This window comes from Salmo salar, chromosome 14 (assembly GCF_965601325.2).
Source record: "Salmo salar chromosome 14, fSalSal1, whole genome shotgun sequence".
NCBI classification, from domain to species: Eukaryota; Metazoa; Chordata; class Actinopteri; order Salmoniformes; family Salmonidae; genus Salmo; species Salmo salar.
In genome coordinates, this window is record NC_138304.1 from 62,223,063 (window position 1) to 62,236,295 (window position 13,233).

Here is a 13,233-nt window from a genome sequence, read left to right on the forward strand (position 1 = left end):
ACTGTACTGCAGGGATGGAACGTAAGTTGCAGAAAATTGAGGTTGTGGTGGCAGCTGCAGAGGTATTTCGGTGTGCGAGACTTGACATCAGAAGAGTTACAGGGTGTGTTAAGTGGTGGTGTTCCATCCTTTCAGGTTGTTGGCCTGAGGTAGGACTAAATATATTTAAATAGTGGAGTAGGGTGGTGTACTTTTTTTATTTATTTTTTATTTTTGTGAGTGTAGTGTTAGATGATTTGTTTATTTATTATTATTTATTTTTTTCAAGCAAAGTATATGGGAGTTGTACTCCAGTCTAGTAGGTGGCGGTAATGCAACATGTATTGGATTCCAACCGCCGTTAAACCTCGTCAAAGAAGGAGTGTTTACGATACCCTGTCCGTAACAACATTCAGCCGATGTAAAGCTAGTTGTGGCTACACGGGGTGTAGTTTAGGCCCGGAGTATGTATTACGGACTTATGCTTTAGAACATTTTAGCCACTTTCATTAGAAGAAGCCAGTGGTGACATTTCAAGGATACCACAGGAATATTTTCGTTCTGTTCTGCCATTGCTTTGGAAGCTAGCTAACGGTGGCAGGCTAGCTAGCTCATTAGCGAGACCAGAGGTTGTTTCGGCGTTAAAACGAGAGAATAGACACTTGCAACGCTCGTTTGAGTTTTTTTAGTTCACCGATTTTTTCGGTTATATTGTATTTATTTAGTTTATATTTGGTGACATTTATTTTCGATGTCAATGTTGGTAATGAAACGTAATTGTGTTAACGCAGCTAGCTACCTAACTTTGTTAACGATGCCTAACGTTGCGTTGATCACTAACGGTATCTAGCTAACACAAAGGGTTAGGGTTAGCTGGAGTTCTAGCTGGTTAACTAAACCGGAAAGTTGACTATTGCTAGTAATGCCTTTGTCGTTTCCTTTGTTCTGGCACAATGCTTAACACGAAGGTTCATCTCATACTAGGAGATGGAGATCCACTCAGACTAATATATACACATGTAAATATATATTAATAGTGACTATGAATAGATAGATGGCTTACGTTAGCGTAATATTTAGCTAGCATTTTGGTTAGCGATAATTCAATTTTGCTCATTTGTTGTGCTAGCTAACTTGCCAGACAGTTTCAACGCACTGTTTTGTTTAACCGTTTGATTGAAGTATTTTGCCAAGACAGCTATTGCTTCTTCATTGTCATCTAGCTAGCATGATAACTTGATCTGTGTTGGCTCTGTAATTGATTGTCAATCACTGTCAGTTGTCTGACCAGAAAGGAATTGGCTAAAGTTAGCTAGAATAACTTTTTTTAATCCATATTCATCTCTTTTGTTGTTTTTGTTTTTGACACTGCTTATGTGTTTTTGGGACACCAAAGAGCGCTTGTTTAGTTACATTTTTGGGAACAGTGTAACAATCTGAAGCGAGTAACCAAGTAGCAACAAATATATAATTAGGGCTAGTTCATTAGCGATAATGGCCTACTACTACACTTTGGGCTCAAATGGGATCTCATCATGGATATGTCGACACATGGTTCTCCTCATATTCACTGGTAAGTATTTGGTAATGGCTAAATATTTGTTTCAACTCACATACAATCTATACCACAGCAACTCGAACACACTCAAGCACACAGCAGGATATGGTCATTTCCATCTAAAAGTACCCATGAGCACCAACATGAAGTTTATAGGAGCATATAACATTTGGTGTCAAATGAAAGCTGAGTCTATATTTTTGTATTGTGATTTGATGTTCCAAACATATTGCTCACTCTGTCTGCTGCAGAGAGATGAGAGAGCATGAGAAAATTAGTTTTGTATCAAGTCATGGAAATAAAAGTGCTAAAAACATGTTGGCTCACTATTTACAAAGAAGATGGAGAACATGCTATAGGATGAAAACTACTAGACTTTCGAAGCAGGGACAGCCGACTAGCGCTAGCTAATGTTACTTGCCAAAATGTTATTTATTTTTTACAACTCGATATTTGGAGTCCCGGTATCGATATATCATCCAAAATAATATTGCAATATGTAACTGTGTCAATCCCCCCCATGTTGATATTGCAATTTTATTGCCATTTGATGTTCCAAACATATTGCTCACAATATGTCTGCTGCAGATAGACAAGACATTGTCTTACAGGCACCAAAACATCTAACTGGAGTTCTCTTTGCAATTCATTCCATGAGTGTGGAGCATGATATTCAAGTGCCGTTTTGCCTAACTCAGTGAATCCGGGGTATCTCTAGTACTAGCATGTCCTGTGACTGAGTCTGATAAATACTGTTTGACCACTGGATTTTTGAATTAAGATAATTAGGAAGTTTCTGTAAGACGGCTTTATAAACAAATGTCAACCAGTGTCTGGCCCTTATAAAAGTCAGAGAGTCCCAGCCAACCGAAGTGTACAAAAGGCAATGAAAAAAGCAACCTGTAACAGCGCAACACTGCATGATACACTGCATCCAATTTCTTCAGTACTGATGCTGATCCATGGATATATAAAATATCACCATAATCAAGCACTGACATAAAAGTGGACAAGAAAGAGACAAGAAAGAGTGCAGCTGTACATTTTACCAATGACTCGAACGTTTTTGCAAGACAAGACAGCTTAGCGATTGGTCGATAACTATCAAGGTCACCAGTATCCCCACCGTTGTGCAGAGGCAGCACATAGGCAGTTTTCCAAATTTTAGGTATGACCCCAGAGGTCAGCGTGAGGTTAAAAATATGAGTAAGAGCACCAGAGATGAGTGGTGCAGCTCGAGCCAGCAACCCTCGGTAAAAGTTTGTCAGCCCCTGTAGCTTTCTTAGTGTCTATGGCTAGCAATGAATCAATAACTTTCTCCTCTGAAGAGGCTTAGTGAGAAACCCTGACCATCAGCATACTCATGGACAATCCCTTCATATATATATTTTCTTCCTTCATGTGTGGTTGACATTTTCTCAAAAAGATTGCCTGCTGCAATGAAGTGATTGTTGAAGGCATTAGCAATGGTGTTCTTATCAGTAATGAGTCCAGTATCCAGCCCTATCTGATTTGGGAGTGTGGAGTGCATATTGTTCTTTAATGTTTTAACTAATTTCCAGAATTTGGCTGGATTCCCATAAGTCATTTAAACTTGTCACATAGTAATCCGATTTTGTTCTTCTAACAAGTCTGACGCACAGGTTTCTCAGCTGCCTAGAAGTCAGCCAGTCAGAGCTAGAAGTTTCTCTAGCCCTAGCCCATGCTACATCTCTTTTACGAATAGCATCAGAAATGTCAGAATTAAACCATGGGTTTGATCTATTCTTTACTCTAACCTTAGTGTATGGAGCGTGTTTATCAGCAATAGAAATGAAAACACTAGTACATTTTTCTAACGCCAACTCGGCTCCAGAAGGTGGGTGGGCAATATTGCAGAAGGTGGGAGATGTATTCCAACAATTGTAACTTTACAGTTGTTATCTAATGTTAGACTTAGGGCTAACACTTCAAATTGATTTGGAATGGAGACAGATTTAGTTTGTGCAATGGAGAGGTAATTTTTTGCATAGATAGCTGCCCCTCCTCCTCTCATCATCCTGTCAGCTCTAAAGACATTGTCCCATCCAGTGCAATATCTGCATCATTAGAATTCCTTAATAACCAAGTTTCAGATAAAACAAAGAAATCAGGACTAGCCTGAGAAACTAAAATCTTAACAAAATCAAAGTTTGACAATATATATATTCAAAGTAAAAACCCAAGTCCCTTACAGTTAAAAAAAAATGTGGATTGTTGATATCAACCGGGGTACTTGAGGTGTTCACACAAGTATTAATCGCCAGTGTGAACCAAGAGAATGGGGACAACATTACTAAGTACATTACCCCTACGCTTATGAAAACGTGGTTAACCTCTATGGGACCGGCGGGACGAATTCGTCCCACCTACGTAACATCCACTGCCAGCCTGTGGCGCGATTTTCAAAATCTTCAAAATCCTATTACTTCAATTTCTCAAACATATGACTATTTTACAGCCATTTAAAGATAAGACTCTCGTTAATCTAACCACACTGTCCGATTTCAAAAAGGCTTTACAACGAAAGCAAAACATTAGATTATGTCAGCAGAGTACCAAGCCAGAAATAATCAGACACCCATTTTTCAAGCCAGCATATAATGTCACCAAAACCCAGAAGACAGCTAAATGCAGCACTCACCTTTGATGATCTTCATCAGATGACAACCCTAGGACATTATGTTATACAATACATGCATGTTTTGTTCAATCAAGTTCATATTTATATCAAAAACCAGCTTTTTACATTAGCATGTGACGTTCAGAACTAGCATACCCCCCGCAAACTTACGGGGAATTCGCTAACATTTGACTAAATTACTCACGATAAACGTTCACAAAAAGCATAACAATTATTTTAAGAATTATAGATACAGACCTCCTCTATGCACTCGATATGTCCGATTTTAAAATAGCTTTTTGGTGAAAGCACATTTTGCAATATTCTAAGTACATAGCCCAGGCATCACGGGCTCGCTATTTAGACACCCGGCAAGTTTAGCACTCACCATAATCATATTTACTATTATAAAAATGTCATTACCTTTTGTTGTCTTCGTCAGAATGCACACCCAGGACGTCTACTTCAATAACAAATGTTGGTTTGGTCCAAAATAATCCATCGTTATATCCGAATAGCGGCGTTTTGTTCGTGCGTTCCAGACACTATCCGAAATAGTAAAGAAGTGTCGCGCGCTTGGCGCAATTCCTGACAATAAAATTCAAAGTATTCCATTGCCGTACGTCGAAGCATGTCAACCGCTGTTTAAAATCAATTTTTACGTCATTTTTCTCGTAGAAAAGCGATAAAATTCCGACAGGGAATCTCCTTTTCGGCAAACAGAGGAAAAAATCCCAAAGGCGGGGGCGGTCGGGGTCACGCGCATAAGCTAGTGTCTCTTGATGGGCCACTTGAGAAAGGCGATAATGTGTTTCAGCCTGGGGCTGGAATGACGACATTCTCTTTTTTCCCGGGCTATGAGAGCCTATGGACGACGTGGGAAGTGTCACGTTAGAGCAGAGATCCTTAGTAAATGATAGAGATGGCAAAGAAGTTCCAGAAATGGTCAGACAGGCCACTTCCTGTAAAGGAATCTCTCAGGTTTTGACCTGCCATTTGAGTTCTGTTATACTCACAGACACCATTCAAACAGTTTTAGAAAATTTAGGGTGTTTTCTATCCATATGTAATAAGTATATGCATATTCTAGTTACTGAGTAGGAGTGGTAACCAGATTAAATCGGGTATGTTTTTTATCCAGCCGTGTCAATGCTGCCCCCTAGCCCTAACAGGTTAAACGATAGTCTGATACAATGCTTGCTATAGCAAAACTGCGACTAGCCCTATATAATTTTGATTGTTTAAGTACCTTTTCAATGTTGAATGATAGCAGGCGGACGTCATTTTCACCCAGATGAAATTCATCATTGACGAAGTACCTCGGTTTTTGGAAAATGCAATCAAAATTGTAAACAAATGATGTGCCCATGTCTTTAGAAAGACACATTAGCCATAGATGAAAAGACCACATACGACTAAAACTCTCAGTCCCACAACGGCAAGGAGATGGGATTGGTCCTGAGATAACAATTTTTCCCGCAAGGCTTTGAGCTGTTTCCAAGAGCAACAAGTTGTTGTTTCTGAGTCTCTCAGACTTCACTCCCATAATGTAATTCGAACCAACGTGCAACACAACTGCGATCATTCGCAAATGGAAGAAACACAAAAGAACTGTCAATATCCCTCGGCCTGGGGCTCCATGCAAGATCTCACCTCGTGGAGTTGCAATGATCATGAGAACGGTGAGGAATCAGCCCAGAACTACACGGGAGGATCTTGTCAATGATCTCAAGGCAGCTGGGACCATAGTCACCAAGAAAACAATTGTTAACCTGTTATGGCTAGGGGGCAGTATTTTCACGGCTGGATAAAAAACGTACCCGATTTAATCTGGTTACTACTCCTGCCCAGTAACTAGAATATGCATATAATTATTGGCTTTGGATAGAAAACACTCCAACGTTTCTAAAACTGTTTGAATGGTGTCTGTGAGTATAACAGAACTCAAATGGCAGGTCAAAACCTGAGAGATTCCTTTACAGGAAGTGGCCTGTCTGACCATTTCTTGAACTTCTTTGCCATCTCTATCTTTTACAAAGGATCTCTGCTCTAACGTGACACTTCCTACGTCTTCCATGGGCGCTCAGAGCCCGGGAAAAACCTGAATGTCGTCATCCCAGCCCCAGGCTGAAACACATTATCGCCTTTCTCAAGTGGCCGATCAAGGGACTGTGGGCTGAGGCGCGTGCCCTGGCCGCCCCCGTCTTTGTGATTATCCTCTGTTTGCCGAAAAGGAGTTTCCCGGTCGGAATATTATTGCTTTTTTTACGAGATAAATTGCATAAAAATTGATTTTAAACAGCGGTTGACATGCTTCGAAGTACGGTAATGGAATATTTAGATTTTTTTTTGTCACGAATTGCACCATGCGCGCGACCCTGATTTACCATTTTGGAACGAACAAAACGCCGCTATTCGGATATAACGATGGATTATTTTGGACCAAACCAACATTTGTTATTGAAGTAGTAGTCCTGGGAGTGCATTCTGACGAAGACAACAAAAGGTAATCAAACTTTTATAATAGTAAATCTGATTTTGGTGAAGGCTAAACTTGCCGGGTGTCTAAATAGCTAGCCCGTGATGGCTGGGCTATGTACTTAGAATATTGCAAAATGTGCTTTCACCAAAAAGCTATTTTAAAATCGGACATATCGAGTGCATAGAGGATTTCTGTATCTATAATTCTTAAAATAATTGTTATGCTTTTTGTGAACGTTTATCGTGAGTAATTTAGTAAATTGTTAGCAAATTCCCCGGAAGCTAGTTCTGAACGTCACATGCTAATGTAAAAAGCTGTTTTTTTTATATAAATATGAACTTGATTTAACAAAACATGCATGTATTGTATAACATAATGTCCTAGGTGTGTCATCTGATGAAGATCATCAAAGGTTAGTGCTGCATTTAGCTGTCTTCTGGGTTTTTGTGACATTATATGCTAGCTTGAAAAATGGGTGTCTGATTATTTCTGGCTTGGTACTCTGCTGACATAATCTAATGTTTTGCTTTCGCTGTAAAGCCTTTTTGAAATCGGACAGTGTGGTTAGATAAAGGAGAGTCTTGTCTTTAAAATGCTGTGAAATAGTCATATTTTTGAAAAATTTAAGTTTTTGTATTTTTGAGGAATTTGTAATTCGCGCCACGCCTATCATTGGATATTGGAGCAGGTGTTCCGCTAGCGGAACGTCTAGATGTAAGAGGTTAACCTCTTGACGGTCGCCTAGTATAGGGGGCGCTACAGCGATTTTTGAAAAAAAATGGTGTCCATTTTAAACGGCCTCCTACTCAAACTCAGAAGCTAGGATATGCATATAATTAATACTTGTGGATAGAAAACACCCTAAAGTTTCTAAAACTGTTTGAATGGTGTCTGTGAGTATAACAGAACTCATATGGCAGTCAAAACCCCGAGACCGATCGTAACAGGATGTGGAATTCTGAATTGCGGACTCAACTTCACCACTTTGCCTGTAATTCACACAGTGAGCAATGGTTCATTGAGCACTTCCTATTGCTTCCACTAGATGTCCCCAGTCTTTACAAAGTAATTTGAGCCTTCTACTGTGAAAACTGAATGAATGAGACACAGTGGAACGTGTTCACATGAGGAGGGCCATCACCATTATGACGCCGGCGCCCCTGGCTACCCTCCCCTTTCGAAACGTTTTGAAAGAGCGCTGTGTACTACTCCCTTCACAGAACAGCTCAAACTGTCTCTAACCAGAATAGAAAGTGGGAGGCCCCGGTGCACAACTGAGCAAGAGGACAAGTACATTAGTGTGTCTAGTTTGAGAAACAGATGCCTCACAAGTCCTCAACTGGCAGCTTCGTTGTTCTAGGCAGAGTTGCAAAGAAAAATATATCTGACTGGCCAATAAAAAAATACCTGTTTTGCGTTGTCATTATGGGGTGTTGTATGTAGACTGATGAGGGAAATAAACAACTTAATCCATTTTAGAATAAGGCTGTAACGTAACAAAATGTAAAAGTCAAGGGGTCTAAATACTTTCTGTAAGCACTGTAGACCTAGCCATTGGCCTTAGTTCAAAGAGTTGATTGATGAGGCATGAGCCATGAAGTTTTCAAAATAGCATGCCGTAGGCTTATACCTCTAAGTACTTTTTCTCGTCAAGAGATTCAGTCCTTCAAAAGCCTTGTCTTCTTTGCATTTAGTCAGTTCCTAGGCTAAACGGGTAAGGAGCAGAGGTTCTGTAATCAAACTAGTCATTTCCCAACATTGTTTTTTTTGTTGGGTCACTTTGGAGGGTTTATCTTAAGATTATTGATGCTCTCTCATAACTGTTCTCAAGCTGCACACACAGCAACACACACCCGACATTGCCTAGATAGCCTCAGCTCACAGCTTGTCTAATAACAAGGCATAAGCCTTGGGCCAGGCAGCCATAGCTGGACAGAAATCATTTCAACTATTAGTAGGATGCAGGTCAGAAGAAGCCGCCAAGGACTTCAAGCCTTCCATTAGCCTCCCCTATTCAGTTATACAGTTGAAGTCAGAAGTTTACATACGCCTTAGCCAAATACATTTAAACTCAGTTTTTCACAATTCCAGACATTTAATCCAAGTAAAAATTCCCTGTCTTAGGTCAGTTAGGATCACCAGTTTATTTTAAGAATGTGAATGTCAGAATAATAGTAGAGTGATTTATTTCAGCTTTTATTTCTTTCATCACATTCCCAGTGGGTCAGAAGTTTACATACTCAATTAGTATTTGGTAGCGTTGCCTTTAAATTGTTTAACATGGGTCAAACGTTTCGGGTAGCCTGCCACAAGTTTCCCACAACAAGTTGGATGCCTTTTGTCCCATTCCTCCTGACAGCTGGTGTAACTGAGTCAGGTTTGTAGGCCTCCTTGCTCGCACACGCTTTTTCAGTTCTGCCCACACATTTTCTATAGGATTGAGGTCAGGGCTTTGTGATGGTCACTCAAATACCTTGACTTTGTTGTCCTTAAGCCATTTTGCCACAACTTTGGAAGTATGCTTGGGGTCATTGTCCATTTGGAAGACCTATTTGCGACCAAGCTTTAACTTCCTTACTGATGTCTTGAGATGTTGCTTCAATATATCCATATAATGTTCCTTCCTCATGATGCCATCTATTTTGTGAAGTGCACCAGGCCCTCCTGCAGCAAAGCATCCCCACAACATGATGCTGCCACCCCCGTGTTTCACGGTTGGGATGGTGTTCTTCGGCTTGCAAGCCTCCCCCTTTTTCCTCCAAACATAACGCTGGTCATTATGGCCAAACAGTTCTATTTTTGTTTCATCAGACCAGAGGACATTTCTCCAAAAAGTAAGATATTTGTCCCCATGTGCAATTGCAAACCGTAGTCTGGCTTTTTTTCTTCCTTGCTGAGCGGCCTTTCAGGTTATGTCGATATAGGACTCGTTTTACTGTGGATATAGATACTTTAGTACCTGTTTCCTCCAGCATCTTCACAAGGTCCTTTGCTGTTGTTCTGAGATGGATTTGCACTGTTCTGAGATGGATTTGCACTGTTCTGGGATTGATTTGCACTGTTCTGGGATTGATTTGCACTGTTCTTGGATTGAGTTGCACTTTTCGCACCAAAGCACGTTCATCTCTAGGAGACAGAACGCGTCTCCTTCCTGAGCGGTATGACGGCTGCGTGGTCCCATGGTGTTTATACTTGCGTACTATTGTTTGTACGCACAGATGAACGTGGTGCCTTCTGGCGTTTGGAAATTGTTCCCAAGGATGAACCAGACTTGTGGAGGTCTACAATGTGTTTTTCTGAGGTCTTGGCTGATTTCTTTTGGTTTTCCCATGATGTCAAGCAGAGGCACTGAGTTTGAAGGTAGGCCTTGAAATACATTCACCGGTACACCTCCAATTGACTCAAATTATGTCAATTAGCCTATCAGGAGCTTCTAAAGCAATGACATCATTTTCTGGAATTATCCAAGCTGTTTAAAGGCGCAGTCAACTTAGTGTATGTAAACTTCTGGCCCACTGGTATTGTGATACAGTGAATTATTTCACTTATAATCTATCTGTAAACAATTGTTCGAAAAATGACTTGTCATGCACAAAGTAGATGTCCTAACCGAATTGGCAAAAACAATAGTTTGTTAACAAGAAATTTGTGGAGTGGTTGAAAACAAGTTTTAATTACTACAACCCTAGTGTATGTAAACTTCCAACTTCACCTGTACGTATGTCTCTAGGCATATCTTTTCAACTAGTTCTTTCAGTCATATTATATATTTTTTTATCATTTTGTATGATCCTCGTAACCTACAAGAATGTTTAGCCTAGTTTTCCATTTTCCACTTTTTTTCACTCAGTTGTTGACTGAAGTTTACGTGTGACATTTTGGGCTAGTGTAATCATCCTCTGTAACTGCCCCTTGTTCTTACACATCAGCCTACACACTGTATCAAAGCTTCTCAAATTCTCCTGCTGCAAGACTACAGATGTAATTGCCCTAGAACCAGTGGACTTGTCTCCGAGGGGCCAGAGTTGTTATGAATAAGCCCCAGTTCCAAATCATGTTTACACAAAAGATATGAGTCCAAAGCTCCATCTTCTGATCCCACGGTCATTCATAAGAAAAAAAATGTGTTTTTTTTGTCTCATCTTTTCTAGGAAATGCAGTTTTCTCCCAGCACAATGACAATGTTTACGTGTCAGGGATTTCTAATGGTAAGTTGGTTTCATCAAAAATAATCTGATCTCTCAGCTCGTTATGTTGGCAGGAACTACAACTCAGCCCATGTTTTTGTTTTGCGAAGAACCAAACTGTACATTTGTTGCCCACAGCAGACTTTCAGAATAGCATTTTTGCATGAACAGAACACTGTTCATTTCCTATACCACTGGGACACTAGAAATGGAATACGTTGACACATAGTATTGTGTGTCAGTGGTGAGTTACTACTGTGTTTTTAGCCAGGAGAGTGGGATAAGCCTACTCTCTTAGCTTGCTGTGCACTCTTCCAATGCACATTACGGAAGCCTGAAAATGACTTATGTATTTTTTTTTTTTTAAACCTCCCGTTTTCGTTGCAATGTATTTTATACATTTTTCTTAGTGTTTTAACGGAAAAACGATTTAAAATAAAAAATTGTCTGTTTAAATGCTAAAAACAATTGTCCATTTGTCACATCCCTAGACTGGACCGTGCTTCTACACCTGCATTACTTGCTGTTTGGGGTTTTAGGCTGGGTTTCTGTACAGCACTTTGAGATATCAGCTGATGTAAGAAGGGCTAATAAATACATTTGATTTGATTTGGACCAGAAATAACAATCAAAGTGAAATGTGTGGGCATTTCAGCCACAAATACATTAGATCATTTTCAACCGGATCAGAAACAGTGGTCACAAAATTATTTCCTAAATGGTGTCACTGATGTGCCTTGTTGAATTTGGGGACTATTTTATAAGGATTTAAGCTTACTTACATTCATTTAAATATCCAGTTCGCGACACACATTTTATGTGTATTTAATTTTTTACCCCCTTTTTCTCCCCAATTTCGTGATATCCAATTGCGATCCAATCTTGTCTCATCGCTGCAACTCCCCAATGGCCTCGGGAGAGGCGAAGGTCAAGCCACGCGTCCTCCGAAACATGACCCACCATGCCACGCTGCTTCTTAACCCGGAAGCCAGGAAACAACGTTCAACTGACAACTGAAGTCAGCTTGCAGGCACACGCCTGCCATAAGGAGTCGCTAGAGCGCGATGAGCCAAAGAAAACACCCCAGCCAAACCCTCCCCTAGCCCGGACGATGCTGAGCCAATTGTGCCCCGCCCTATGGTACTCCAGCTCACAGCTGGCTGTGACACAGCCTGGGATTAAACCCCAGGCTGTAGTGACGCCTCAACACTGTGATGCAGTGCCTTAGACCACTGCACCACTCGGGAGGCCCGTGTCACGCACTATTGATAAAATTGTGGCCTACCTTCCTGATTCCATATTGTCCTTTTTGTCTTGTCAAAGGTAAAAGCGGTAGGCAGGATTGGATCAGCCCAGTATTGTCCAATGAGGTTGCTGGGTGGGCCCGAGCACATGCACACTAGAGTTAAAAAAAGATATATATTACTCTTTGTGCACATGTTGCAACGCTCGAACAATGACTTGATACACATGTGTAAGGTGGTACACAATCAGGGACCCGTTTGGCTTGCACTACTTTAGAAACTACCAGACAAAATTATTAAAAACCACTAACAAATGCTAATTTGTGTGTGTGTGCGCGTGACTGTCTGTGTCCGTGTGTCTCTGTCCAGCCTGTGGAGATGTGGCAGAGCAGGTCAGAGCTTCCAGTGGAGTGATAACCAGCCCTGGCTGGCCCTTCCAGTACCCCTCCAGGATCAACTGCAGCTGGAACATCAGGACCAACCCTGGGGAAATCATCACCATCAGGTGCAGCTGAACACCATCTCCTCTCCACAATCTATACCTCTCCTCTTCCTCCTCTCCTCCCTCAGTATCTCCCTCACTCAGTCTACCCTCATCAGCCTGGCTGGCTGCTCACACTTCCCACACACTAAAAGGGCCTGATTAATGCAGGGGCTGAAGCCCTGGGGTCCAAGCCAGTAGGGTGCCCTTGAGCAGAGAATTTTTTTTGTTGTATTTTTTTTATATATAACCACCAACCACAGAAGCCTGCTCAAAGATTGTAGATAGCCTGCTGCCGCTCTCCAAATCATCAGATGGGGGAGGAGGTCGGGGGAGAGTGATTTTTGCCGTTTTAAAGCTAAATACCTGCAATTCTACACGTTTTGCCATGACATGCCATCTTAATGATATCTGAATGAGAGTGATTAACCAAATTAATGGGGACCCCCTGGAGGTCCAGGCCCCTGGGAACGTGCCCTGCGTGCCCAGTCGGTATTCGGCCATAATTTCTACAAGTTTAGATTACTGGTAGGGATGTGAAAAATGGTCTGTTTAGACTGAATGCTTCTCTCATGAAATGTCAGTGTACAGAGAAATTTTCCTCAGGTGCTGTATACAGCACATGACAATGCCCTTTCTCCCACTCATTGCTTGTTTTATT

The 13,233-nt window shown here is 41.0% G+C and overlaps 1 protein-coding gene across 1 annotated transcript in view; it reads left to right on the forward strand.

Annotated features, from left to right (window-relative positions):
* Window positions 1-342: 342 nt before the first annotated feature.
* The window catches only part of LOC106569782 (low-density lipoprotein receptor-related protein 12), a 46,555-nt gene continuing 33,664 nt past the window's right edge, over window positions 343-13,233 (forward strand). Inside the window, exons 1-3 of the mRNA XM_045694584.2 lie at window positions 343-1,552; window positions 10,812-10,868; window positions 12,461-12,596. Coding sequence (XP_045550540.1) covers window positions 1,474-1,552; window positions 10,812-10,868; window positions 12,461-12,596 — 272 coding nt within the window. The 5' untranslated portion in view covers window positions 343-1,473. The remainder of the gene's footprint in view (window positions 1,553-10,811; window positions 10,869-12,460; window positions 12,597-13,233) is intronic.